Source organism: Alosa pseudoharengus, unplaced genomic scaffold, assembly GCF_046254945.1.
Source record: "Alosa pseudoharengus isolate Yale_2024_CS ecotype anadromous, Long Island Sound unplaced genomic scaffold, YU_APseudo_1.1 YU_APseudo_1.1_scf_21, whole genome shotgun sequence".
Lineage (NCBI taxonomy): Eukaryota > Metazoa > Chordata > Actinopteri > Clupeiformes > Clupeidae > Alosa > Alosa pseudoharengus.
Genome location: NW_027468674.1, coordinates 27,408,292 through 27,435,799, shown reverse-complemented (window position 1 = coordinate 27,435,799; position 27,508 = coordinate 27,408,292). Strand labels below are relative to the sequence as shown.

General features: G+C 47.3%; 1 protein-coding gene across 1 annotated transcript in view; it reads right to left on the bottom strand.

Moving 5' to 3' along the window:
• Window positions 1–10,411: 10,411 nt before the first annotated feature.
• The window catches only part of trrap (transformation/transcription domain-associated protein), a 96,172-nt gene continuing 79,075 nt past the window's right edge, over window positions 10,412–27,508 (bottom strand). Inside the window, exons 61-67 of the mRNA XM_076298803.1 lie at window positions 26,560–26,821; window positions 20,795–21,020; window positions 20,086–20,303; window positions 17,841–18,025; window positions 17,227–17,430; window positions 14,108–14,302; window positions 10,412–11,898 (exon numbers count right to left, since the gene is read on the bottom strand). Of these exons, the coding sequence (XP_076154918.1) occupies window positions 11,614–11,898; window positions 14,108–14,302; window positions 17,227–17,430; window positions 17,841–18,025; window positions 20,086–20,303; window positions 20,795–21,020; window positions 26,560–26,821 (1,575 nt within the window). The 3' untranslated portion in view covers window positions 10,412–11,613. The remainder of the gene's footprint in view (window positions 11,899–14,107; window positions 14,303–17,226; window positions 17,431–17,840; window positions 18,026–20,085; window positions 20,304–20,794; window positions 21,021–26,559; window positions 26,822–27,508) is intronic.

Sequence of the window (27,508 nt, the reverse complement as noted above, 5' to 3'; positions counted from 1 at the left end):
AAATCACCAACAAAGCAGCCCTCTAGCTAGCACACATGTAGGCTAATGCTAAAGCTAAGGTAAGTAATGCCCTGTTGATGCTCTAAGCAAAGCTGGTAGCATAACTGCCCAGAGAAAGAACCGTAAAGCAGGAACAAACAACATCACCATCAGAGCAGCCCTCATGAGCTTTCACTGGGGTTTTTCAAGCAGGCACTCTTGATGTTTTATAGCGTATACTGTACATCACCTGCTAATGGGTCAAGTAGATGTGCAGAGTAGCCTACCTATGTAGGTGGAACGTAATGGTTCTTCTGATATGAAGAAAAATATTCAGTTATCAGAACTGAGAAATACATACAATGTGAGGGTGAGTTGGTCATCAGTTGAGTTGAGTTGAGAGCTATCAAGGAGCGGAGCTGAGTGCCAATGCTGTATGCAATGCAGACCAGGCTCAAAGGTCAAGTTGAATGTTGTGTTCCATCTTTCATGCAGGGACATCTGATAGAGCCGAGGCATTGGTGGAACTCAGTCATCCACATTAGCCAGGATAAGAAAAGCCATGCAAGTGAATCATTAACCAACCAAGCATAGTAGTACATACAGCAAAGAGAACTGGATGAAACACAATGATCCTTGTGGTAGGCCTACCCTAATGGAGAATGACTTAGCATGGATTATTTTCTAGTGGTAATTTGAATGCATATCCATATGAAGGCATTACATAATACATTCACTTGACATGGTAATGGAAACAATTGTAAATTGAATATGAAGCAATGGTAAATTACATATGAGGGAAATTAATAATGAGGCAAAATCTGTTTGCTAATTTAGTACAATGAGCAATATCCTAAGCACAAACATTGGTGGGTTAGCTCAATACTGTCACAAACACTTTAGCTCATGCATGAGACATGATTTAGATAAAGCTGTAGTTTAGTGGTTTACCTGCCAAAAAATAAGCTAAATATGACAAATAAGCATCTTAAAATCCGAACTATAGGCCTACCACTGGGTCAGGTTGAGCTCATTTGGTCCCATTCTGCACTGCCTCAGCTCATCCTAAAGCCACGGAGTCTCCAGGTCTTCACAACAGGGAGTTGACACAGATGCTGGGGACCCAGGAAGCCTTTTGCCCCTATTTTTGACAAGTCACAGAACTGAAAATAGCATGCCTTTTCCCCCCACCACAACAGGATTGTGTACATGCACAATTTAGAAGTCCCCAAACAGCTTTGCAGTGAAAGAGAAAATAGACCAAAATGGGGTAGTCTGGGTGTTTCTCATGCAACCATACAACCGCTGAAATCATGACCTTGCATGTTCTGCCCAGTGAAGGAGTGTCTTGGCTCAGCTCGTAGCCTACTTGTGTGTGCTCACAGTCACTAGTAGTTACAGTAAGCATATGGGGGACTACAGTATTTTAAGCAATTATTTTTTCTAGAAAAAAGACTGCATACAGTGCACTGGGTTTGACAAGTATGCTGATGACTGAATACAAACAAGTCTTCCGATTTTCTTTTTTGTTTGTTTCGCTTGCTAGGTGAAATGCTGCTGGACCCAGCAAAGTTTCTCAAGGTCTGAAGGAGCTTCACTCCTTGGCTGATCAAGCAGTGTTGCTCACTCGCTCGCTGTATTTATGCCGTCCGCGCCTTACGCCGACTCGCTGTTGGCATTCGCTTCCCTGCTGGCTCGTCTCCGGGGAGCCCGGTGTCACAGCAACTCCTTTCATCTGCCAATGAGAAGAAATGAGAGCTGGCATACTGCTTATCTTCAAGGTGATGGAGAATTATAGCACCAGTCTTGCGCTAATGAAACGTTTCGACTGGATGATTTATTTGGATGATCCTAATGATCTTGCCCTCCAGCATGATGGTCAGAAAAAGTGTCCCAAGGTCTATTGTTAAAAGCTTTTACCCCACACTCACCAAGCATCCAAAGAGAGAATAGATTATGACAGTATTGAATTCCAAAGTGAGGTACATCAAATAGCAATACCTCACCATGTTTGTAAGGAAAGAAGGACAGACGGAGAAAATAGGACATAAAAGAAGGCCCCCCCCTCTTCTCACGGCTGAGATGGTTCAGGCCCTGGTTGAAATGAGACCTGAAGTTTGATGGCTATCACCAAGACTGAATGGCACTGCTGAGCTCACTCCCCTCAGAGAGTATTAGGAAATAAATTGTGTCTGTCATGTCAATGGAAATAATATTAGACGTGACATTACATTAGCCTGCCCAGGAAAATGGAAGCAGTGATACATTTCTATTTAAAAACGGCGATGAAGAATATTGGCTTGCAATTATCAACTTATTAATTTACTGCTTTTTCTATTCTGTAAAATACAATTTTACATATTTATTTATATGCATATTAATATACAAATGAACAGACTGTTACAATTACTATGTACCTGGACTATAAAGTGAAACATATAGAATTGGTCAAATAGGTCATTCAGTTTTGAATGACATTACATTATTGTGACAATTTCCATTGACACATTTCTATGGCTGTGCGTGAAATCTAATGTATGACCCTGGATTTGCCCCTTTATTTTCAAATAGGGCTGGAAGGTATTTTCTATGACCTTCAATTTGTACAGTATATGGCATTTTCATTAACATATCAGCCTCAGATCCACTTTGCCCAGTTAAAAAAGAAACACGCTCTGGAATTTTCTGGCTTCTCTGTGAGCTCAGATCGAGCATCATCTTCCTCATCTTTCTTGTCAAAGGTGCTCTAAAATGTAATTGTGTGCTCAGAGATTCATCTAGGAGGAAGCTTCATAAAAGCAGGAAGTCTTAATCTTCATAATGCTGATGCACTGTATATTATGTTGCTAATTTAGGACTCATTTAATCCTAACATGTTGCATCATCCTCACATGTCTCATTAGTGCTGAGAAAAGAAACAGAGACAGCACTAAAGAAAGGGAGAAAGAGAAAGATAGAAAAAAGAAAGAGAGAGATACAGGAGAGGAGGTAGAGAGGGGTAGGGAGATAGCAGCATTGGCTAAATAGGATTTCCTGCACTGTAAACTAGGTTTTAGTTGATTTCTTTGTAGTGTGTATTCTTTTCTCTCTCCCGCCCTCCTGGGAGAGACATTTTGCTCATTAGTTTGAACACATTGTTTGTAATGGAGTTTAATGGTTTATGCAGATGGAGGGAGCACCCAGCACACCCATGATTTAGTGTGATGTTTCTTTTATGGAAATCAAGCAAACAAATAAACACAGTGCGCACACGCACACAGCATACACCGCACACACACAAACACACACACCTCACTGCCGACCAAATGGAAACAAAAGCCCACCGAAGAACTGTTATCAGTTTGGGCTCAGTTCCAAATCACGGAGCCTACTACCCTCACACGCCAGCCCAACAGAATGAATGAAGAGATTAAGTAAACGAGACAAAATAGCACATGGCCGCCACAGGGTTAAGGCAATACAGACTCTCACTGAACGTTAAAATGTGTGTTACACGTCCATGGTACAAATGGCACCCAGGGGGACGTGGTAAAACAGGGTGGTAGGGGATCCTCAAGAAAAAGTCCTCAAACCCCCTGAGGTATGAAATCTGTAATTAAAGACCGTAAGCGGGATTCCCTGCGCAGCAATCTTGGCCTCCTGGAAATAGGCTGGCAATCCCAGTAGCTCTATCAGCGAGAGCCGCAGAGATCTGATGATAGAACAGCAGCCATATTTAACGATTATTACGCCACATAAAGACAAATGGAGCGGTCAATGGGCATCATTAACGATGTAAACTAAGAGGGCCGGGCAGTGTAATGGTCGATCCTCCTCTACTGAGAATTCAGCTTCTTACAGTCTAAAGCAGACAGCAGTCTATGTGGTACTACAGCGAGTGGGATGAAAAGAGTGAGTCATCAATTCATAAATTTGGAACATAAAAAGTCATAATATGAGAGCAATAGTGTGATGATTAACAGAAAGCATTCCAATATCAAACTTTATTGCACTGGTATTTGTTTTTGAGGGAGTCATAAAATGTTGGTGTGTTAAAATAACTTGAAAATGATGTTCAAAACAAAACCGACGGTGGTAAATGTCAACAATAAACTGACAACAAACTGACCACCTGCAACTTGTAGTGTGAGCCAGGCAGGCTGCAAAAGTTTGGTCACTTGGTGATGGTGTGTGTGTGCACCTGAGGGGCGCCGGTGTCGGCACCAGCACCGTGATTGGCTCTGATGGGCAATCTCCCCTCGGGGTGGACAGCCGTCGCTGACAGGCTAAAGAGGCGGTCTCCCTCCACTGGAGGTGGAAATGAGCTGGTGTGTGTGTGTGTGTGTGTCCTAACATCCCCCCGCCCACACTACCATCCCACACGACATGTCCAGCCGTCGTCGTGACAGGATGCGGCAGGAAGCCGAGAGAGGTACCACGGCCCACTTCCTCCACAGCACACACACACCGTATTCTTAATGGTGACTAATGCTGTGCCCTCACACTCTTGGCTTCACTGCGGCTGCATTAAAGTGCTCTGGGAATTCGGGGACGAAGTGCATTTTTACAGGCAGCCAAATGACACCACAACAGAGGAGTCTGACTTTCATATGGACGATGAAGATGTGATTTTGCCCCTCTTCTGTTGCATGATGTTAGGGCAGCCTTCAAGCTCCTCTTTTCTGCTGAGAATCCCCCTCAAAACAAAACTTCACAGTGAGTGGAAGTCAGCAAAAAAACATGGCCTTCTTTTTCCCCCGTGGAATGCATCACTGTCAGTCAAAGCGCTGTGATCTATGACGGCAGACAGCAGAGCCGACAGCCTGGAATCAACCCAATTAATGTTGGCCGGCTTTGGAGATCTCCGGTCAGAGTAAAGTTGATTACGGTCTTCCCTGAGCTGAATCAGCATCTCTCTATGTCTGAACCACTCAATATACGGGCAGTGGCCAAGAAACAGGACTGAGAAAAAGACCACGTTCTACATTGAGCTCTTGGAGTACCAGTAAGACATATAACCCCCTCCTCTCCAGACTAGAGGAGGAGAGTGGAAAAGAATGGCTATTGTGGATTACACACAGCATCAGACAAAGCCGTGAGGGGTAAGAGGCTGTGGCCATCTTATCGGTAAGGAAAATGACAGACAGCTTGGATGAGGAGCAGCAGTGAGTCGGCCTACTACAGTGTGTTGGGAGGCATGGACTGCAGCGTTGTGGGCATAGGTGTGATGCTGTTTAAAAAGAATGACTAGAACTATTATGCTCCCCTCAGAGGTATACCTGCCTCCCTCTCTCTCTCTCTCTCTCTCTCTCTCTCTCTCTCTCACACACACACACACACACACACACATATACACACACACACACACACACACGCTTCCATCCTTGCCTTGACACCCGCACCGACTTGAATCCCTCCTCGGCGGACGGCAAATGAATTGGTGTCTGCTCCCCTCCTTTCAGGTTCTCTCTCCTGGCAATCATCAGGCCACTCAGGCAGCTGTCAAGGTGAAACAGTTTTACATGCTGCAGCTCCAGTGCCCTTGTCCAATTTCACTTTGGAGTGGGTCTACGCCGAACATGCCAATTCTCATATTACCAAACAAATTAAATCAGCCGGCAAGGCTAGAGGTGTGTAGGTGTGTGTGTGTGTGTGTGTTTGTGGATGTGAAAGAGGAGTGAGGAGTGTGTGTGTGTGTGTGTGTGTGTGTGTGTGTGTGTGTGTAGGAGTGTGTGTGTGTAGGAGTGTGTGTGTGTGAGGAGAGGACACGCTGTCAGACTCACACACAAGGGCTCTTCCTTCCACTTTGCTCTGCCAAGAGATCAGCAGGGCTCGGAGAGAGAGTGGCTAATTGGCTCAGGATGTGAGGTGCTTCTGACAAGGCCCAAACACACCGGCAGTCCCAGGGAATGAACCTACAAGGAGAAGACAGAGGGAGAACTGCCCCATCATCTGGAAACAGAGAGAAAGAGAGAAAGAAAAAAAGTCTTGTTAAGACCCTGTTTTTTCTACCCCAAACAAAGAGTTTGTTCGGTGAGAAGAATGTAGTTCTACAGCGGAACTGTGATCAAATGAATTAAAACCCTAGAAATTCATACATAGATTAGGAATATAAATGATGGGAAATTAGAATAAAATGAAGACAAACGACTAGACTGGTTCAAAGCTGAGTCATAAGCTATACAGCCATGATTTCCTTGTTCTTTTATATGTGACCATCCAGTTGTGGCTTTTCATAAAAGTGCCTCAGTAACTTACCACAATGGAAATAGTCTAACAGCCAATTTCTGCTGTAAGATCATCTTTAAGTGCAGTGCAGTCTTGGAGACAAATGAAGCCTATTGATAAAGAGTCTCTGCAGTAATACTATAGGTTGCTATTTTAATTAATACAACTGAATAGAAAAGTCCTTATTATGGCTTAATTCTTTAAGACATTAATTCATTTATCAAACTGAGACTGTAACACTGGCTGTTTTGAAAAGGGTACATTTTAACAGCTGGAGAATACTTAAGAGGGGAAAAAAATGAAATCTATTAAAAGACTTAATAGTTTTATCCTTGAAGGGCCTCCCAGGCAATCCACAGAGAAAAATTTAAAATTAGCCTTGAAGGCCCTTAAGAGTTTGTGTAAGAGTATTAAAATCCTGCTCAAGCACCTCGTGCCGGAATATCTGACTCAGGCACGTCCGTGGCGATGCTCCTCGGACTGTGGTGACAGATTTGAGTGGAGGGCAGTCACGAGTCGGTCCGTTCTCTCGGACATCTTCAGCGTACGGCCAACTGTGCCACTGACTCTTGTGTCATCGGAGGCTGCGTCAGATACTGCCGCCCTGCCATCAGCCAGCTAATCACGCCAAGAGGAGAGAAGTAATAAGCTGTGCACATTGCACAATTGGTAGTTAAGGCATTGTCATGGTTACAAAGGCCGCCTTGGGGTTTTCACAGTAATGACACTGATCAATGAATGGATGCTGATGTTCTAAAGCTTCACTTTGGAGAGGCGTGAAGTCAACACAGCTCTGAGTCATAGCCCTGTTAGTGTTGCCTCAGGGTAGAAGTGTGTGTGTGTGTGTGTGTGGGTTTTAAGACTAGGGTTTTAAGATGGTTAAGATGGTCATCTCAAAGCTGAATGCCTGTGTTGTTGCCGTGCAGTGTGTCTCCTGTGTTCTTAGGCCAACACCTGCACGGTAAACAGTGCTGTATAATGAACTCTATCTCTCAATCTCTTAATCTCTTGGCTGCTAACAAAACGTATTCCAGGTGTGTGGGGCGCAGGTTCCTCAGCAACAGGCGGCTACACAAAGGCACACTGATCACTTGTTCAATCGTGCAACGGACAATGGATCCCACACGGGCCGAGTGCACGCTGCCGCAGAGCACAACATGTCCCTTTAATTTCAATTTCAATTTATTGTGCTTATAGAGCGCCAAAACATAACACATGTATCATGGCGCTTTACAGAATGTAGGCAATCAGAGAAAGAAGGAAAGAAAGGAAAGCAAGAGAGAGGCCCATGGGTAACAGGGGCAAGGAAAAACTCCCTAGAATTGGAGATATATATAGGAAGAAACCTCGAGCAGATCCACGACTCAAGGGCCTGACCCATCTGCCTAGGGTCAGTACATGACAGTAAGGTCTGTATACATGACAAATGCATATGATAGTCGGGTGTAGAGATCCCTTAATGGGAACATTTCTCCATGTGTGGTCCACGTACGGTCAAGTGTAAGGCTGTGACGTTAGGCTGACCAGGCTACAGCATTGCTTTTAAACGTATTGCCAGACACGCTTCAGAGGCGCTAGGTCCTGAGCTGTTTGCCACGGTCGGCTACGCAAGCTCGCGATCCGCTTGGCCTGCCACCTCCTCCGCTCCTTCAGATGACAGATGGAACTGAGAATATATAGCCCATTGCCGTGGAAACCGCAGCCAGAGGTTCATGTCGGACGACAAGAGTGGATGGCTCGTCGTCTCATTATTTCTCAGAGCGAGTGTCCGCCCACAAACACTGCTGCATTGTGGGAAATGCCCTGCTGTAATAACCAGAGGGCCAATGTGGGTCAAGGGTCCTGCACTAATGTAGAGTGAGAATGGAGAAACCCTACAGCAGAGTTGGAGGTGTGACAGGTAAGTGCTGGATATGTTGGGGTGGATGGATTAGACATCAATGGACCAATTTTCCTGGTTTCCTGTAATTTTCCAATAGTGGCTCTCTTAACTAAAAATAAGAGACAGTCTCTTTCAAATTTTAAAAAAAGTACACAGAACTGTACTCTTAAAGCACTGTAAGAAAAGACCATTAATTAATGACGAGCAGTTCACAGAGCGTAAAAAATAGTTTTAGAATAAAAGTTTTTTAACGTGTGCGTCGCCATCACCTCTGGCGTAGCCATTTCCATTGATCATAGTGGAAGCTAATTGTTGCGGAAGACACAACTTGAACAGAACGCTTCAGTTACGTGCCCGATGTAGCTCACCCTGTGAGGCATCAGCAGCAGTGAGTTTGGTAAAGGACAGTTCTCCTGCCTATTTAAAATAACCCAGGGGAAGGAAACATGGTCACCATATCCTATTAGACCTGTTCAGTGTTTTTTTTCCCCTTTGTGTGTGTGTGCACGCATCAGTGCTCCTGGAGAAGGGACGAACACACGAGGCTATTTTAGGGTGTCGAGATTCACCCGCTCACCAGGACAGCCTCTGTCTCCCGTCTACCACCTGCTCCAGCCTCGGGAATAATTCACTCCTGAACGACAGGAAAGAGAGAGAGGGGGGGGGGGGGGGCAACACTCAAAGAAAGCATCCACGTCTCCCTCCCTCCCTCCCTCCAAGCCAAACACACTTAGCCCCTTATTTCCCTTCTGTACATTCTGTGCGTTTACCCTCAGTGTCTCAATACATTCCTCCCCTTCGCTCAGATGCATTCTGTTAATTTCACATCGTTGACAGATGAGGTCATTAGACACCCCCCCCCCCCACCCCCCACCACAACCACCACCTCCACCTTTTCTTCCCTCTTGTTTCCTCCTTTTTCCACCCTTCTAAATAATATCACTTTCCTGGCAGGCGTTTTGCTGGTTGAGTTTCCCTGTGCTCAGTGTCTCTGCCAATCAGCTCCTCGGCGATCCCTGAAGGGCCACATCAATCACCCAGGCCCCCTCTCACTTCACCGCTATCAGTCTAGACATCAGCAGCCACAAGAGGGGGAGATAAAGAATGGTGTGTGTGTGTGTGTGTGTGTGTACTGGGTAAGACACAGCAGGCTGGCTGGATCCAACACGTCTCTGACATGTTCGACACCAACACCTCCACCCCCACCATCCCCTCTACTTTTTTCCCCTCCCTCCCTCTCTTTTCCCCCAAATTGGGGGAAAGTTTCAAGGCGCACCTGTCTGAAAGTGAGATCGATGATTCACATGGGTGTGCGAGAGAAAGAGTGTGTGTGTGTGTGTGTTGAGTGTATTCAGCAACAGAGAGCCCATGGCCTGCGGGTAGGAAGGGGGGAGGGAAAAAAAGAGCAATCAAGAGAAGAGAATTTTTTGTAAAATGATAAATAATGTTAGCTTTTTCTTTCTACTCTAAAAATGTAATTGGAGCACCATGTCTGCAGGGTGCTGTCTCTCACTCTCTGTATGTGTGCCTTTTGAAAGAAGAGTTTTTTGAGAGCTGTGATGGACGGAAAAAGAGAGGTAAAAATAAACACCTCTGGTTGGGAGAGGGTCTCGAGCAGCAGGCCTGGGAGAGCGGTCAGACGGAGGTAAGGAGCGGAGAGGAGAGGGCAGTGGTGGTTTATGGGATTGAAGTCTGTGCTGACACGGCGTGTAACTCAGAGCAGACAGGAGCCTGGCTGATATACTGACAGGGATTAATCAGATGGCAGGAGGTGAGCAGAAAGAGAAAGAGAGAGAGAAAGAGAGAGAGAGATTTTGAGAGTATAAGAGGCTTTTGACCTGGCCAGCACTTGCTCTCTCACTCCCACTCTTCTCCCTCCCTCCCCACACTTCTGCCAAACTCCCCCCTGCAGTCCAGTGTCTGAGACTCAGAGTTCAGACTGGGACAAACCACATGAAGCCAGCAGCGGGGGGGGGGGGGGGGGGACTGCCCCTAACTCAAACCCCCCCACCCACACACTCTGCAGGAAAAAATAAACACCTGAAGGTTACTTCCCCCTCCCTCACAATGCCCTTCAGCCCCCTCCCCCCAAACACACACACACACACACGTCCCAAACCATCTCATTTTCTGCTTTTCACAGGTTACACCACAGTGCAGTGGCTGGATTAGTGGATTGAGGCTTTCAGAAGTCAAGACGTCGACGTGATGTCGACGTGCCATTTGATCCGCAGCTTGAGATGATAATGGTCATCACTTCGGGCCCCTCTCGACAACAGTGGCTCAGCCAAACACCGCAAGGTAATATCTAGCACTCAAAAATGTATCATTATGCCATTTTGTTTCCATTTCTTTTCTACAAAAGCATTTTATTAAAAACGCATATTTACAATGCCAAGGGTACAATACTTAGGTTGCCAGAGGGTGCTGTACCTTTACAAAACAGAGGAAAGCATTTACAAAAAAAAAAAAAAAACTACAAAAAATAAACAAACAGACAGGTCTGTGGGTACAGGTTAGAGTGCATGGCTATCAGTGTCAAACCAACATTATCCTGAAGGACAAATACAGCTTTTAAGGGAGTTCAACCACTGGGATCTGCTTTAGAGTCTCCTCTTGAGACAAAAGAGTGTGTGCAGTGGTTTGTGGGTAGAAATAGACCAATTCAGTACTAAAAACATAAAGCAAACATAGCGGTGATCTGAATAATGATAAGTAAAATAAAAAAAGTCCATCTTCCCACATGATGCAAAAATACTATATCAGAACATAAAGTATATATTAACAAAAAAATGCAAACATTTTACATTGTGATCACGTTCAGAGTCTGTTATTTTCAGAAATTACCATAGAATAACCCCATCAAAACCTTATCATCAAACACCAATGGCTCACTTCTGTCTGCATGGAGCCTGTGTAACCTGCCCTGGCTCACTGTCTTGATGTCTATAAGTGGGAGCAGGGGCCCACAGGAGTTTAGAGTCACTTATTCCTTTCATTCACATCAAGAAGGGAAAAGTCCCTCGGATATCTTCACTGAGAGAAAAAGCAATACAGCTTTGAGCTCAAGTTGATGTATGCTCTGTTGGTCTTATGGCACTTTTTCTTTTTTAAAAATGCAGGCCATCCGCAAACAAAGCAACATCAACTCTATTGTCGTAAATCCAGCTTTTGCTAAATGTTGTTCCATTTCTTTTTTTGCTTTCCTTCGCTTGTAGCTGTGACTAAATGGCAAGATGATGACGAGAGGCTCAACTGCTACTGAGCCAGCCTTGCAAACACAAGGCAAACACAAGCTGACTGAACACAAGATGATCATGTCTGTGAGCACAGCTCCCGTCTGTCCCCATCAGTTAAGCACTGCATCTTAATCCATATTTGAGTGAAAAAATCCAATATATTCAGTCTCGCTTAAACAGTCTTCAGTTCACATTTCCAGCTTAGACAGTCTTCTTAAGGATAGTCCTCAGATCACAATTCCAGCATTGACCTCTGACGGCCAGATTTAGAGGAAGTGACCCCTCCACAGTCTCCCCAGTCCCCGCTCAGAGCCATGGATGCCAGGCAGGGTCCATGCGGCAGAGATTGTCCAGGCTGTTGGCGGCCGCCACCAGCGTGTTGACCTTGCTCTCGCCACCCTCAAACTGGGCCAGGTTGTGCAGGCGGGTCATGATGGCCGTCACGGCCTTCTGCACCAGCGACACCAGCTGCTGGCTGTCCATGTTCTCGGGCTGGCCGGCGGGGGACAGTGGCAGCGACGTGTCCTCCTGAGTCTTCTTGTGCCACGCGATGATCTCGTCCCGCAAGACCGCCTTCAGGATGCCATCCACCTGAAGGGGACGAAAGGGAGAACCATTAGTGCCAGATGGACTTAAATTATGACTTTTACCTTGAGTTCCAGTAAACAAGGTAAGTACAACACATTCCATGAGGTAATGACAAATCACAGTTTCAGCATTTCTTATTCTACCTCTACAGTCTTATCCTTCAACGTCTAGTCATTCTGCATTTCAACAGATGACCTAATTATTGCTAAAAAAAAAAGACAATCAACTTGTGGGGTGCAAACATCAGTCACAGAGTAGCACGTCAGCTTGGAATTGTACTACAGTGCGTTGGGAGAGGCTGCTTGTGGTTATGAAGCTCTATTGTTCTAGCTTGCGCTCTGACACATACATGCTTGTACAATTGCACTCAATCTTCTGGGCCTCATTCCTAACCCCAGGAGGGAATGCTACAAGGGTTTTTCCTGTCTTGGTGTTTGGCACGTCACCACTCGTCTTATCCTCGTCTTATCCTCCAGCTGGCACACAGCCAACAGTCCCTGCATTCATTATATCTCCAAAGTATATCAATTATTAAGTGGCGTCAAATGAATCAATCAGCTAAAGTTGGCGAAGGATCTTTTCTAGCAGTGTTTTTGCGCTCTTTTTAAAAAATGGTCTGTCTGTCTGTGCGGGCGCGTGGCGGGTTTCTCTCCATTGGCTGCTCCTGCGCTCTCTTCCTCGCACCCGCGGTCTTCCTCTTCCTGCCCTGCGGACTCGGCGCTGGCCCTCCTAAAGAGGGCGAGTTATTCATAGGGCCGCCTGCTGCCCTGTTATTACGTGACCGCTGCCGAGCGCTCCAGACCCCACTTATACAATCCTCCCACGAGGGGGGCAGGGCGGGGAGCGCAGCGCTCTCTTCCCTCCTCCTTTCTTTCCTTCATTCCTTCCTTCATGCTGTTGTTTTCCATCTTTGCATCTCTCTCTCAGCGCCATTTGCTGCTGTTGTTTTTGTGTTGTGCGGATGTGAGAGTGCCAAACCGCTGCATGGAGTGTGAGCCTCTCGGTGGCGACATCACTTTTAATAAAAACCAGCATAAATAACCGAGGGAGAAAGAAATTAATTATGCATGTGCTGAATTAAATCAATGATTTCTCTCCCGTTTCTTATTTCCCCCCCCCCCTCCCCCTTCTTTCCTCGCCACAGCCTGAATCCCCTTTTAAATGCAGAAACAAAAACAGAAGTCTCTGTCTTATTTAATCAAGGGCAGGCGTCGGGATGGAAGATTTCATACACCCTGTGGATTGGCGGCCACGAACGACCCAACATGTGTCACAAGCAATCATGTACCCAGATGACACAAGCAGACTGATACCGACATAATTACATTCATAAGTGCGGCAGCTCATATTACCCAGCAGGCAGCAGGGCTTACACTTTACAGTTCAATAATTTACCGGTTAGAGGAGTTGATCTTGTGGACCTAGATAATTATGAACTGCAGGTACATATACACCACTATACACATGTTACATAACCACACTCTCATTTAGTGTGGTTCAGTTCAGTATACATCAAGATAGTGGTTACTTTAGCAACAGACAGGAAAAACAAACCAACATTCCATATCGAGTCATCTTGTGTTTACTCACACCCCAGGTCTCTCTGCTGTGCAATTACACCATAAGCGCTCAACTCACTTAGCCTGGTCCTACCAGACTCTCTTACATTTCATAATGTACGAAGTGTCTGGCCACTTTCCATTGCCAAGCGTTAACTTCCTTGAAGGCGAGTACTCTGTTGAAGTTTAAAACTATTGGATCTGCCCAGAGCCACTCTGGATCTGCCATAACCAATCGCTAACGTTTGGTCGTGACTCATGTCATACTCAAACTAGCGCACGACCTCAACGTCATTGTTCTCAGCCACCCGATCTGTTCGCTGATTGGACAGGTAAAATTTGGCCCGAGAAAACCCGCGAATATACCGAAATCCCAGACGATGTACTGAAGGAAAATGAAAATTGAGCGGAAGTACGTAGCAGGGCGGAGCCAGGCTACAACTCACTTACCTCACTCTTTCATTGCTGTGGCTATCTACATAATGATGGTCAGACATAGGATAAAGCAACAACATGGGTTGTTTGAGAAGGTCGTGGGTGACTGTAGTACCCTGACATTATCGATCCTATGCATCCTAAACACACTTAAGAGGAGGACATACGCAGCAGATGCGGCTACTTGTGTGTCCAGGCAACATGGACCAGTGACTCACCTTGAAGTTGGGCTGGGCGAAGCAGCGCGCCACGGCGATCATGGAGGCGGTGAGGGGCCCCGAGACGCCGATGCTGGTGAGGAACTCCGAGATGTTGGGCGTCAGGCGAAAGGGCACGGGCCGGTTGGCGTCCAGGTCACCCGTGGCGTCGTTGATGTCAAAGCGGAAGTAAGAAACGTTGAGCTTGCCCGTGTCCTGTTATTTGGAGAAAAGGGAAGACAGAGAGAGAAGATAAGTGGTCAGTCAGGTACAGGACGGACAAGTGCTTGATGGACGCGAGGTGGTTTTTCTGTTCTTATTGCCGAAAGGGAGAGCGGAAAGCTGACGCCGTCTCCTGGGCCTCACTGATGACTATGAGCTCGGAGCTCTAATCCCCCATCGAGCCCGGTCTCATTTGCGCTTTTACTCCGCAAATTAAACTGGAACTGCTCATTAGCCACCAATGGTTCTGCATATCAACCCACCATCGCCTTTGCATCCAATTAAATTAAAAACGTTGAGGAGAAAAATTTTAAGGACAAAGCGTTGGCTAAATGTTAATAAGTACATTTCCTTTTTCTTTGTGACTACATTTTGTGTAAATTGTCAACTTCTATGTCATTCACAACGAGCTCAACGCACACACACACAGAAATGCAGCCTTTATGTGTATTTTTAAGCCTGGCAAGTCAAAGCAGGCTGTTCTCATGTCCGAATAGGGCACGAGGATGAGCGGACAGTAGTGGAGGATCTGCCCTCATCGACTTTGCTAAGCTCCTCAATACGGCTGGCCCATAGGGACATGCTTCCCTTGGATGTAAAAAAAAAAAAAAAAAAAAAAAAAACCTCTTTAGATCCACAACAAGCTGCCTCTGCTGCTGGTGTCAAACCATCAACAAACACATAATCCTCCGCTCCCCTTGTGATGCCCTGGCGGAGGCTCATTGGGGTCCGCGCTTTAAGCCTACATCCTCTCGGCCTAACGCGATATGCCTGGAGGGGGGGGGTCGGGGGTGTGGAGGGCTAAGGGGAGGGGGGGGGGAGAGAATTTCACCGATAAGGAGTTTATTTTGAGAAGGTGAGCTGACTGACAGCTTTATGGAAGAGTGTTTAATTCAATTTTTCCCCCCTCCGTTCTGCTTTTATCCCCGAAATCATCACCGTCTGCAGCAACCGGGGGCGAGACCGGGTTCCAGCCCCTCTAGAAGTTGCTGATAAAGAGTTGAGCGGGGAGTGTTTGGCCTTGGCCGCGGCTCTACTGTAACAGCCGGCCGGCGGAGGCCTCTGGCTGTCCGAGACAGTGCACCGCACAGCACAAAATCAGGGAAGGAGAGAAGCCTCAGACAGCGACACTGGCTCCTGCTTATACACAGAGGGCTCAGCCAGGAAGCACGTGTACGTACGTACACACACACACACACACACACACACACACACACACACACACACACACACACACACACACACACACACACACACACACACACACACACACACACACACACACACACACACACACACACACACACACACACACACACACACACACACAGAGAGAGAACACGAGGAATAGAACCTTGGATAAGAGATAAGAAAAGAATTCTAGAAGAATAAGATGAATTCTCAAAGAATAAGAGTGCCTGTTTTTTGTGGGTGCGTGTGTGAGTGAGCGAAACAGAGAGAGTGTGTGTGTGTGTGTGTGTGTGGCAGATTGAGGGGAGATGCATGAGTGAGTGAGAGTTTATGGATGTGCATGTGTTCAGAGGAGACAGAGAGAGAAAGGACTGTGTGCGGGGAAAAGAGCGAGCGAGACAGAGAGCATATGTGTGTGAGTGTGAGAAATTGGGTGAGTATCTGTGTGCATGAATGAAGGAGAGGGGAGAATGAGTGTGTGTGCATGCATGTGTGTGTGTGTATATATATATGTGTTATAGTGTGTGTGTGTGTGTGTGTGTGTGTGTATATATATATGTGTTATAGTGTGTGTGTGTGTGTGTGTGTGTGTGTGTGTGTGTGTGTGTGACAGAGGGAGAGAGAGCGAGCACATCAGCACAGCCCTCTTTTCCCCTGGCGCTGTAATCTCCCTGTGCCTAATGAGATCTGCCGAGTGGAACAGGCAGAAAGGGGGCTTAATGCGCTCGCTTAGCTGCCCACTCTAATGCCTGTCAGCAATGGCAGATTAGGATCACAGGATGGGGTGTCTGTTGGACACAATCATTTTAATAAAGACTTCCAAATGCACTCGCTTGAACGTCCCCCTCCCCAAGTCTCCCCTACCCACCCCTCCTCTTCCTTCTCCTCCTCCTCCTCCTGCGACGACCGTGCTGTGCCGGAGATGAAGAGTCACAGTGCCTGGATGAAGCCGTCCGTGCTGGGGACCTCTTTTAATCGAATCAGCCCCGACAGCTGGAGAACGACCAAATCATATGGTCATCAGGAACACTGACTGTCCCCCCCCTACTCCGCTAGCATTCTGACAGGCCAACCGCGACTCACGGCGCTGTGTTTTTTAAAACAACTTTCGAAGGGGTCAGCGGCTGAACGGGCAGGGGCTGTGGATCTTTCCGGAAAATGCACTGTGAAATGGAGTGAGGGGAGGCCAAGGTCGATTTGGCATTCGGTGTGGTGTCAATTTAAATCCAATTGGGTTAATTGAAAAGGACATCAATGGCTTTGGCTTCTCTTTTATAAGCACAGACGCCATCCTCTCAGCTGACTGAACCTGGGCCTTCAAAGTGACACTGCAGATGAGGCTAATCAGTGAGTTTGATTTAAGTCCCAAAACCGAGAGAGGGAGAGGGAGAGAGAGAGAGAGAGAGATGGTGTTGAGAGAACAACATGAAAGTGTACTGTGTGTGGGTTTCTGAGTAGAGGAGAAAGTGAGCGTGCTGCTGACAAAGAAAGCGAGAGCAGATTGGGGGAGAGGGAGTGGGCCAGACACTGGAGAGGAGGGGGAGCAGGAGTGGAGTGTGTGAGACGGTATGACATTGTTCTCTTTCTTTCCTTCCCGTTCCTCCTCTTTCACACACACACACACACACACACACACACACACACACACACACACACACACACACAGAAAGAAGAGAGCAAGCGAGAAGCCAGCAGTGAGAGGGTGGTAAGCACACGTGCGTGGTTACCTGGGCGATCTGCAGCATCTCCGGGTTGAGGCGGTTGAGGTGCAGCATGAACTCGGCCAGGCCGATGAGCGCCAGCTGGATGGTGAACATCTTGCGGAAGGTCCAGTAGTCGGTGGCGTTGGGGAACGTGTGCAGAGCCCACTCCTTCAGCATGCTCCGAGGCACCATGTTCCCCTGGACCTCCTTCAGGATGTCCCTCAGCACCTACAACACACACAAACACACACAAGCAGATTAGTCACAGGATGGCAGACTGAATAATAATCCATAATTATAACAATCTTATAATAATAAAAATATTAATGAACAAATTCTCATTATTAATTATACATGTCATAATGTATTAATAAATGACTGATGTTAAGATGGTTATAAATAATGAAATACTAACAATCATTAATAGAAAATGCTATAAAATACTAAATAATACTAAATAATTTAATGATCAACAAATATCCCACTTATAACACAATTACTATAATAATTAATAAAATCAACATATTCAATATCATAAAATAACGGCATTGGTGCCATTTACATTTGATTAATGGTGGCAAAGTATTAATAAAAGTGCATATTTTATTTCATTGTCACTATAATGAAGTTGCGCTGACCTGGTGGCTGGCCTGTGTGCCGCGGGCCTGTACAGTGGCCAGACGGTCGTAGTAGCGGGAGATGGGGTTGTCGTGCTCGATGCCCTTCTTGGCGCAGCGCTGCTTGTAGATCTCCACCAGGGACAGAGACGAGGGGTTGTCCTCCACCAGGCGCATCTGGGGCGACACCGCCACCACCCGCGGCACTATTGGGGGGAGGGGGGGGCAGAAGGTCAACACAATGCATCTGGCTCAAAGCAGAGAGTCCTGCAGAGAGACATTTTGATGGGATTTTTGGACAGTCTGCCTTTCTTGTACATTTTCAGGATGAAAGGAGTCATCAGAGACCTTCAACTAAAACATACTGAAGGACGATGAAATCCACCCAAATGGTTGTGCGCAAGAGCATACTCTCTTCAGCCATTTCAATAAAAGATGGTTTCAAAAACACATAAAAAGTCAGGTATTAAGGCCTTTGATATAATGTGGGAATAGAAATCAGCCTTTCCAACAGTCCGCATTAATAACGCATAGGTCTGAAAAGAATTGTCGTCATGGCGCACTAATCACGGCCTTGAAATGTCTGCACTTACCACATTCTGAGGCATTTTTCGAAATTAATGAACAAGAGATTGTCTTTATGCTCTTAGTTTAGGGCCAGCAGTTTTAAGAATGAAATGGAGAAGGGGGGGGGCGTTGGAGTTAGATTCCTGCAGAATCAGGAAGTGTTTGAACAAGACCAGTGACGGCCTGTACACGACTTTCATTTCAAAAGAATACGCCATGGGCCGAGGCTATCGCTGCCGAACATAAATATATTTAAACAGGCCGATCTGTTCACGGAAATAGCCGCACTGCAAACAGTGGGCCGACGGCCAATCTTCCACCTCAGGAAGGCCGAGGGGAGAAGGGAAATATGTCAAAGTACATATCATTACGCCGGTGACACCAAACTCATTAAAAGCGAGTCAACATGAAGCCGTCATACCCAATCATTGTTCGGCTCGAGGCCGACCTCTTCCGCGACCGTGGCGCGCGGTGGCAACAGTCTCGGGTCAGACCTTTAATTTCTTCTGGGCGGCGCGATGCTGATCAATGTGCCCCCCAGGCAACGACGTGGCTGACATTTTCAGTTATTAGTCGGAGTCTACTGAGTGAGTGGCGAGGGGGGGGGGGGGGGCGTGGGTGTCAGAACTGATGGTAGTGCTTTTGACGTCGACTCACGTTCAAGCGTTTGGGCGGATGATTGACTTTCGCATCGGTCTGTTCAGTGTAATAGTGATTACGCCGAGTAGCAAATGATTTGTGAGGGTCAGGAACTCGATGTAAACACGACAAGAACAAAAAGAAATTACAGCTAGTTCTTCCCATTTGATCACATATGCCTTGAATGCTGCTGCTGCTGCGATCATGACCAATAGGAGACGAGCACTAGAAGATAGTCCACCAATCAGAATCAGATTGAGGAGAGACAAGCCACTCGGATGAGCTCTCTAACAGGATTTCATCAGCCTCTAGTGATGCCTGATAAGCCTTCTTCCGACCTTTGCCACCGTACAGTTTTGCCACTGATAAGTCAATCACGGGAAGACAATTGAGATTTCATCTTGTCCGGCCGGTAAGCCCCAGTTCGTTCCCGTGGGGATGGAACACTCGCTCACGCCTCTTTTAGAAAATATGCCTCGCTCTTTTGAGGCACGGCGAGGCAGGTGGTTTCAGTGGCCTCATTTCCATGGCTACGCCAACATACCGGCAGTGCTATTGAAGCTGCCTTCTCTTTCACCCCAATTTCACTTTCGCTCTCTCTCTTTCTCTCTCTTCACACCCTTCTCCAGGACACATGCAGCATGCACAGATGAACTCTTTGGTTTCTCACTATTTGGTTCAGACAGAGAGAAAAACGGGCAAAGGTTCAGAGATTTACTGTATGAACATATTCCTCCACCATCACAAAGAACAGACCATAAAAGATGGCTGAATTTGCAGGAAGACATAAAAAATGATATGGGGATGAGTGAGGTATCATAACTTCGCTCTAGCCACGATCACTGTTCCACTGGGTCAGTCTGAATCGATTGGAGCTGAAGAAACATAAGCGGAATAATAACCAGAGCCCTGGGACAAACAACATTATTTCCTTTGAGGTTAGTTTATTTGGAGGTTTCATACAAAAACAAACTCTCCCTCTGTTAAAAAAAACTAAAAATAAACTAAAAAAAAATAAAAAAATAAAACAACTCCTTTTGTGTGAAACGTGGGTGTTTACCTGTGAAGAAGAGATGCCGTTTGGTGGTCTCCTTCCTCTTCTCCAGACAGGGGTTGAGCAGACGTAGCAGCTGCAGAACGCGTTCCTCGCGCCGCGACTCCGTCAGGCACGCGTCGTTCATCACCAGGTACGGGTAGATCTTGCCATTGTGGCCGCGGATGTAGAGGCGCCGCGCTGCCGTGTTGTGCTTCTGGACGATCTCCACCCTGGGCATGAACCTGGGAGCAGGAGACACAGGAAGGAGACGTTTTAGACAAACCATTAGAGCACTTAGTATCCAGACAATGAGTCACTCGCTCATTCACTTCCATGTTTTTTTTCCGCAGAAATTTAAAACGATATTACGATAAAGTGCAGCAGGTATTAGAGCGGCTGCAAATGCACACGGTGGCTCAAAAAATAATAAATATAATAATAATAATAAATAAAAAGCATCATGCTAAGTACAGGCAACCACTCCAGGTGATAATATACCTCCCAACTAACCCATGTGTTTTCCACCAACATTTGGTTGAAGCAGCAATATGGACACTGGAGGCATTTATGTGTGAGAGTGTGTGTGTGTGTGTGAGTATGACAATGGGAGAATGTGTGTGTGTGTGTTTCTGTACATGCAGTACAGAAACACTGTGTGGCTGGTGTATGGCATGTGTATAGGAGATAGTGAAGTGTGTGTGTGTGTGTGTGTGTGTGTGTGTGTGTGTGTTACCTGGCGATCTTGATGTAGTAGTGCGTGGGCTTGGGCATGAGGAACTCGCCGGGGATCTCCACCTCGGCCGTCTGGGCCGAGAAGTTGCTGAGGAAGCGACACTTCTCCTCGATCAGGAAGAACTTGGGCAGCTGCTTGGTCTTGGCCTCCAGGATCTTGATCCACTTCTTCAGCTTGGAGATGAGGTTGTGCAGCTTCATAGAGCCCGGCACACTGAAGTCAAAGTCTGAGGGAGAGGAAGAAGAGAGGGACACAGTGTCAGGTGAAGAGCAGCAGAGAAAAGGAAGGAAGGAAGGATGGATGGAGAGATGAGGGAGGGGGGGGGAGGGTAAGAAATGACAGCAAGATATTATTTGTGAATCAGGAAACAGAAGTGCTACACTGTACTTCCTTCCAAGTTCCGCTTTTATGTGGTTTGGCAAAAAAGATAGGATCAGAAGAGAGAGGGAGAGGGAGAGAGAGAGGGAGATAGAGAGAGAGACAGACAGGAAGAAAGAGCAATAAAGAGAGGCACAGGGAGAAAGAGAGGATTATATACTCCATTCAACTTCCAAATGACATTGAGCGTTAATCTGAGCACTGCAGTGAGGTGTGTGTCGCGCTGTACCAGACGCTCTCCTTGGCAAGTTTAGACACACACCTTCAGGACACAACATCTTAATCAAATCAACTAAAACACACACAAACACAGACACACACACACACCTCAGATTTATAATTCTGTTGTGCTCTGGTAATAACACTATAAAACTCCAACAGGAAGAGAGAGAGAGCGAGAAAGAGAGCGAGGACTTGCTACTTAAACAATTATCCGCAACACCCGGCGAGAATTTTAATGAGGCGCCAATACGCCAATGCTTGTCCTTAAAACAGGGCTAAATATTTTATCGAGCCGATAGATCAGACAGATCTGCTGCCGGCTCTTTTCGCTGGTGGGAGAGGTCGCGTCGGCGCGCATACTGATGGCCGACTCGCAGCCGTGGCGGAACACTCACAATAATGTCAATATGCCGGCTGACATTTAGATTAGCAGTCATTTGCCACAAGCTACTCCTGTCTAGCATTGTTTGTTTCAGTTTTTCTTGTTGTTGTTCTTTTGTTTTGTTTTTCCTTCCTTCCCTCCTCAGCACCTTGTTTTCTTAGCAACTCTCTGACAGGGAGTCAGTGTGTGTGTGTGTGTGTGTGTGTCTGTGTGTGTTAGGGAATCGAGCCAAACAGGAAATGCCAGTCATCGTCTTATCGACAGAAAATTCCACTGACGTGCAGTGGATGGGGTTAAACGCTGCCCACTCCTCAAGCGCTTCATCATTAATTGATGGCGATTAGATCCGTTGGCGTCATCAATAATTAAGCACTCTGTCAGCGGAGGATTATGAATATTAGAGCCCCTCAGGTAACGAGCGGAAGGCTCAAGAAGCACAGGGCTCTGTGGAACGCTCCGGATAACAGTGGACGTCCTTGCAGGCCATAGGCTGTTTTTCCCCCACTGCTCACAGGAGTGCACCTTCTCTATTTCCCTTTGTCTTTCTTTCTTTCTCCCTCTCTCTCTCGCTCCCTCCCTCCGAGTGTGACCCCATCTCAGTGGCCCTCGCTGGGGAGCCGAAGTCCTGGAGTGGAGCACAGCCCAAATAAAAAGCCCTGCTCTGTGACCTGTGACTCGGGGGCTCTCAAGTCTCTCTGGCTCTCGTTCACTTCCCCACTCTCGGCTTCTCTCAATAGTCCCCACAGTGGAGGTGGCAGAGTGCTAAAAATACACCCACCCACCCGCCTCACCCCCACCCCCACCCACCCTTGGAGAGTTCCCAACGAGTTCCCTACTTTAGTCGTGTGTAACGCCTGAATGATCGCAGAGCGACCTTCTGAGCCTCCGCCCCAGGTCTCCTCTGACTGCAACAACCCTTCACCAAACCCCCCCCTTTCCAACCAAATCCACACCTCCACCAGCCTCCTCCTGCCACCCCTCCAAAAACTTGCAAGGGCTGCCAACTCAGCATGAAGGCTCCCCAATCCTCTGAAAGGCCAGCTTTGAAAGTCTTCCTATTGTTTTTTTTTCTCCTGCTTTCCAAATGATGTTGCCTTGCGAGCGCCACCGTGCTTAATGAACGCTGGAAAAGCAAATCTGCCATGCAGGGGATCGCGGAGAGGCGATTTAAGGAGGGAGGGGGGTGGAGGGAAAAATAGAGGAGGAAAAGTGAAATAATCATTCCACTTCACAAGCAGTTTTAGTGTGGAGTGGCGCTTCTCAGAACAATGATGCAGGCAAACATGAATGGCCGTAATTGGATTTGAATGCTTTCGCCAGCCAAATTCTGTGTGGTGGTGTGAGAGAATGTGCGGATATTTGTGTGGGTGAGAGAGATACTGATTGTGTGTGTACATATGTGTGTGCGTGTGTATGTGTGTGTGTGTGTGTGTGTGTGTGGGGGGGGGTATGTTTGTGCGCGTGCATGCACATGAATAAACTAATATGATTTGTCATGGTACTTCTGATCTGTGAGAAATGCAGAGTGTTATTGTTGCAAAGGCAAGTGGAGCACGTGTGTATATGGGAGGGAGCGAACGCCTGTCTGCATGTACAGTATGCTTGATGGCATCCGTCATTATGACCATATAGAATGTATAGGTGAGCTGAACATGAGTATGAATACCAATGTGCCATAGATCTCTGCCTCGTCCTCCTCATATACGTTGTGCTGGATGCCACATGTAGGAGCAGGAGCATGAGCATGAGTGTGTGTGTGTGTGTGTGTGTGTGTGTGTGTGTGTGCGTGTGCGTGTGCGTGTGCGTGTGCGTGTGCGTGTGCGTGCGTAAAAAAGAGTCCCGTCCTGGTGGCTCTCCCACGGGTGCTTTCTTCCTAAGCAGGCAACAGCTGGCCAGTGTTAGGCGGGCACGTGGGGGTTTAGGGCACACTGTCTCGCAACGCCTCACTGCTCAGGGACAGCTGGCACCAACACATCTGCTTCCTCTCTCCTCTACACACACACACACACACACACACACACACACACACGGAGGCGTTTTACGACAAGGCACCCACATGCTTGAGCAGCACCACTGCATTTAACATGGAGCACTGAGGGGAGATCGAGGAGCAGAAATTAGAGACAACAGCTTGGAAGGAGGAAAAAGACGAGAGAAAATTAGAGAGAAAGAACGAGAGGAAGAGAGAGAGAGAGAGAGAGAGAGAGAGAGAAAGAGAACAGAGAAGGGAATGGAGAGAGCAAGAGAAGCGAGGGATTGAAGTGAAGACACAGAAAAGAGACAGAAAAAGGTGGAGGTGGACAGAAGGTTCTGGACTGGAGGAGGATGGACGAATGCCAGGCACAGAGGGGTGTGTGTGTGTGTGTGTGTGTGTGTGTGTGTGTGTGTGTGCTAGTGGGCGTTCACTTCGCTCAGGCACAGATGGGCCAGGTCGCACATGAACCCACAGCTTTGTGAAATGCGTCCGATCAAAGCTCACTGATTACAATATGAAATAATTTCATATTCTAGTTAAGAGCGCTTTGATGGCACATGCTACTGACGCTGCTATAAAATGACCACGGTCCAAGTCACCACGGAGGCGAAAAAAGGGACCCGTTCCAGAAGCCGTAATGTGCTGTGGGAATTGATCGTACACATCACTCACACACAAACACAAACACACACAGACACAAACACACACGGTGCACAAACAAACTCATAAACTGGGTGCAAAATTACCCAGTCGCCACCACATCGACAGAACTCACATAAAAAGCCACTTTCTTTTTTTAAGACACAGAAGGAGAGACTGAAGAAAGGAAAAAGACACACAAAGAGAGGGAGAGGGAGAGAGAGAGAGAGAGAGAGAGAGAACTACTGTACTATAGCAACGCAACAATGCTGTGAAATGTCCCTACAGTCAGACGAGGCTCAGTGCACTCCCTCTCCTCCCTCCTCCTCCTCCTTTTTCTTCTTCTCCTGTCGCTCTTCCTCTCCTCCCTTCTCTCTGCTCTCATTCACTTCTTCTTGCCCTCCTCTCGCTCTCTTCTCTAGCCTGTTGTTCTCTCAGTGTGCCGCTCAGGCCTCAGCCCTCAGCCATTAAATTAAATCACATGGTTCAGGGCTCCAATTATTCCCCCGAAAACGCACAGGGGAGGGAAGGAGGGATGGAGGGCAGGATGGAGGGAGGGAGGGATGGAGGGATTAGGGGGAGCGACTGGAGCTCCGTCTGCCACAGGGGTCGACACACACACACACACACAAACACGCGCATGCAGACACACATAAGTGTGCAGCGTGTTAAGACACTGACATGAAGATAAACGAACACACTCATACTCAGGCCAACCAGAGGGGTGCCATTGCGACAAGTTCTCACACACACACTCACACACACAAACACACACACAGATGCAGACACAGCTGCGCCACCTTCTCTTGCACATTCATATACAGGCAATTCAAAATAGGGCAAGTTCATCAAGTTCACACACACACACACACACACACACACTGCACTGACAGACAGACACACACACACACACACTGCACTGACAGACACACACACACACACACACACACACACACACACACACACACACACACACACACACACACACACACACACACACGGACTGCACTGACACACACAAACACGAACAGGACTGCACTGACTGACACACAAACACCAGCAAGGACAAACACACACAGAGAGATAGAGACACACAGACAGCATCCTCTGCTACCATCCATGCTGAGCCACCCAGCTGGCAGCGTCCAGTGGGGTGCTGTGGGGCTCCAGAGACCTGGAGGACGGCCGGCTCTCTCCACCGCTCCACTGGCTGCAGCGGGCAGCCGACCACCGGCCCCCGCCGGCAAGCACGGCCCGCCCAGGCCTTCACAACTGGGCCAGAAAAAAAAAAAAAAAAAAAAAAACCCCGCCGGACTCTTCCCCGGAACGGAACATCCACCGTGGAGGAGAAATATCTCCCGAAAAAACAAAGTCCTACCGCAAGGGCCCCGGAAAAACCGCCGCGCTCAAATTACAGGGCGTCAAAGAAACAAACAAAAACAAAAAGCCAGCCTCGCAATGAAAGCGGACACTGACATGAAGACAGCAGAATAGAGAGAGAGAGAAAGAGAGAGAGAGATTAGTGAGATGAGAGAGGAGAGAGAGGAGAGAGAGAGAGAGAGAGAGAGAGAGAGAAGGGACGAGAGACAGACAGATGAGTGGGCTGTTATTGACAAAAGTGCAAGAGACCTGTGGTGAGCAGGCAACAAAAGGTAGTATTGAGCTGAGGGAAAGTAGGGGCAGGGCTGGAGTAAGATGATCGGGGGGGGGCGGGGGGGGTGAGCGGGGGTGAGCAGGGAGCTGCAGCTACAGGCTCCAGCAGAGCCACTGACCTTAATGACCCCTACAGAGCGCACTTTCTGTACACCATCAACACGACCCCACAGCACACAGCTGTCTGACCCTGACCTTGCTGATGATCACTTGATGTCATTCGCATTCACTGAAGTGAAACGTGGAGCCAGACAGAAAGACAGATATTGACAGTAGATGGTACATTCAAAGGAAATATGTGGATGTGTGGTGTGTGTGTGTGTGTGTGTGTGTGTGTGTGTGTGTGTGTGTGTGTGTGTGTGTATTGACTCAAAAATCTTTTTTGGAGATGGAAAGTAGGGGTGCTATAATTGCATAATCATAGCAATTCATGGATAGCTGAAGTTAAATGGAATTGTCTGACCGATAAGACAAGACAAGACAAGGGAATAGGGTTGCAAGCCCCAGTCCACTGACCGGTGGTGAACTGGCCCTTCATCTTCTGGAAGACGGGATCCTGGGCGGTGGCCTGGGCGCGGCGCGCCAGCGACTCGGACGCGGCGCTGGAGAACATGGTGGACACGTTGGAGACGTTCTCCAGGCCCACGCCGAACGTGCTCACCAGCTTCTTGACGAAGTTGAGCGTGTGCGGCGTGATCTTGGCGTCCGACACGGCGCCGCTCTTCTCGAACGCCACCGAGTGGCACTTGGCCAGGCCCTGCTGCAGCTGCCGTAAGACCTGAAGGAGAAAGAGAGAGAGAGAGAGAGAGAGAGAGAGAGAGAGAGAGAGAGAGAGAGAGAGAGAGAGAGAGAGAGAAGGGAGAATTAACATTCCATTACAAAACCTGTTGCTAACCCATGAGAGAAAGTGGAATAGAACATTATGTCCAATATTCCAATATGTGGTTTAATGTTCTGCATTTCTCATTAGTGGGTCACTTTGATACTAAAAGTATGATTCTATAATGACTGTATGATATCTGTACTGTCCCTGTGTATATCTGTGTGTGACTGTATTTAGAGATAAGCGGGAATATTATGACTTTGCAGTGTTTCACTGTTCTGCATGGCTGCGTCATTAGCTATCTGCTCCGGATTGCCAGGTTGCCACTAATCAGAGTCTGATTCAGTGTAGTCCACGTGAGATGGGATGACCAACGCCATCTCCTGTCAGCCTGGAAGGATACTTAAACCCTAACTATTTCCTTGTCTAGTTAGAGCAGCTGATGGATCTTTAGGTGAAGTCATGCTGTCTCTCCCTTGATGCGCATCATTGTAAATAAACTCTGTTCCTGATTTTTCATACTATTGGTCTGACTGGGTCTCTATTAAATCTATGGTATCACCCACCACATATGACTGAGCTTCTTGGACTCTAAGAAACAGGCAGTGTCAGAGAGAGAGAGAGAGAGAGAGAGAGAGAGAG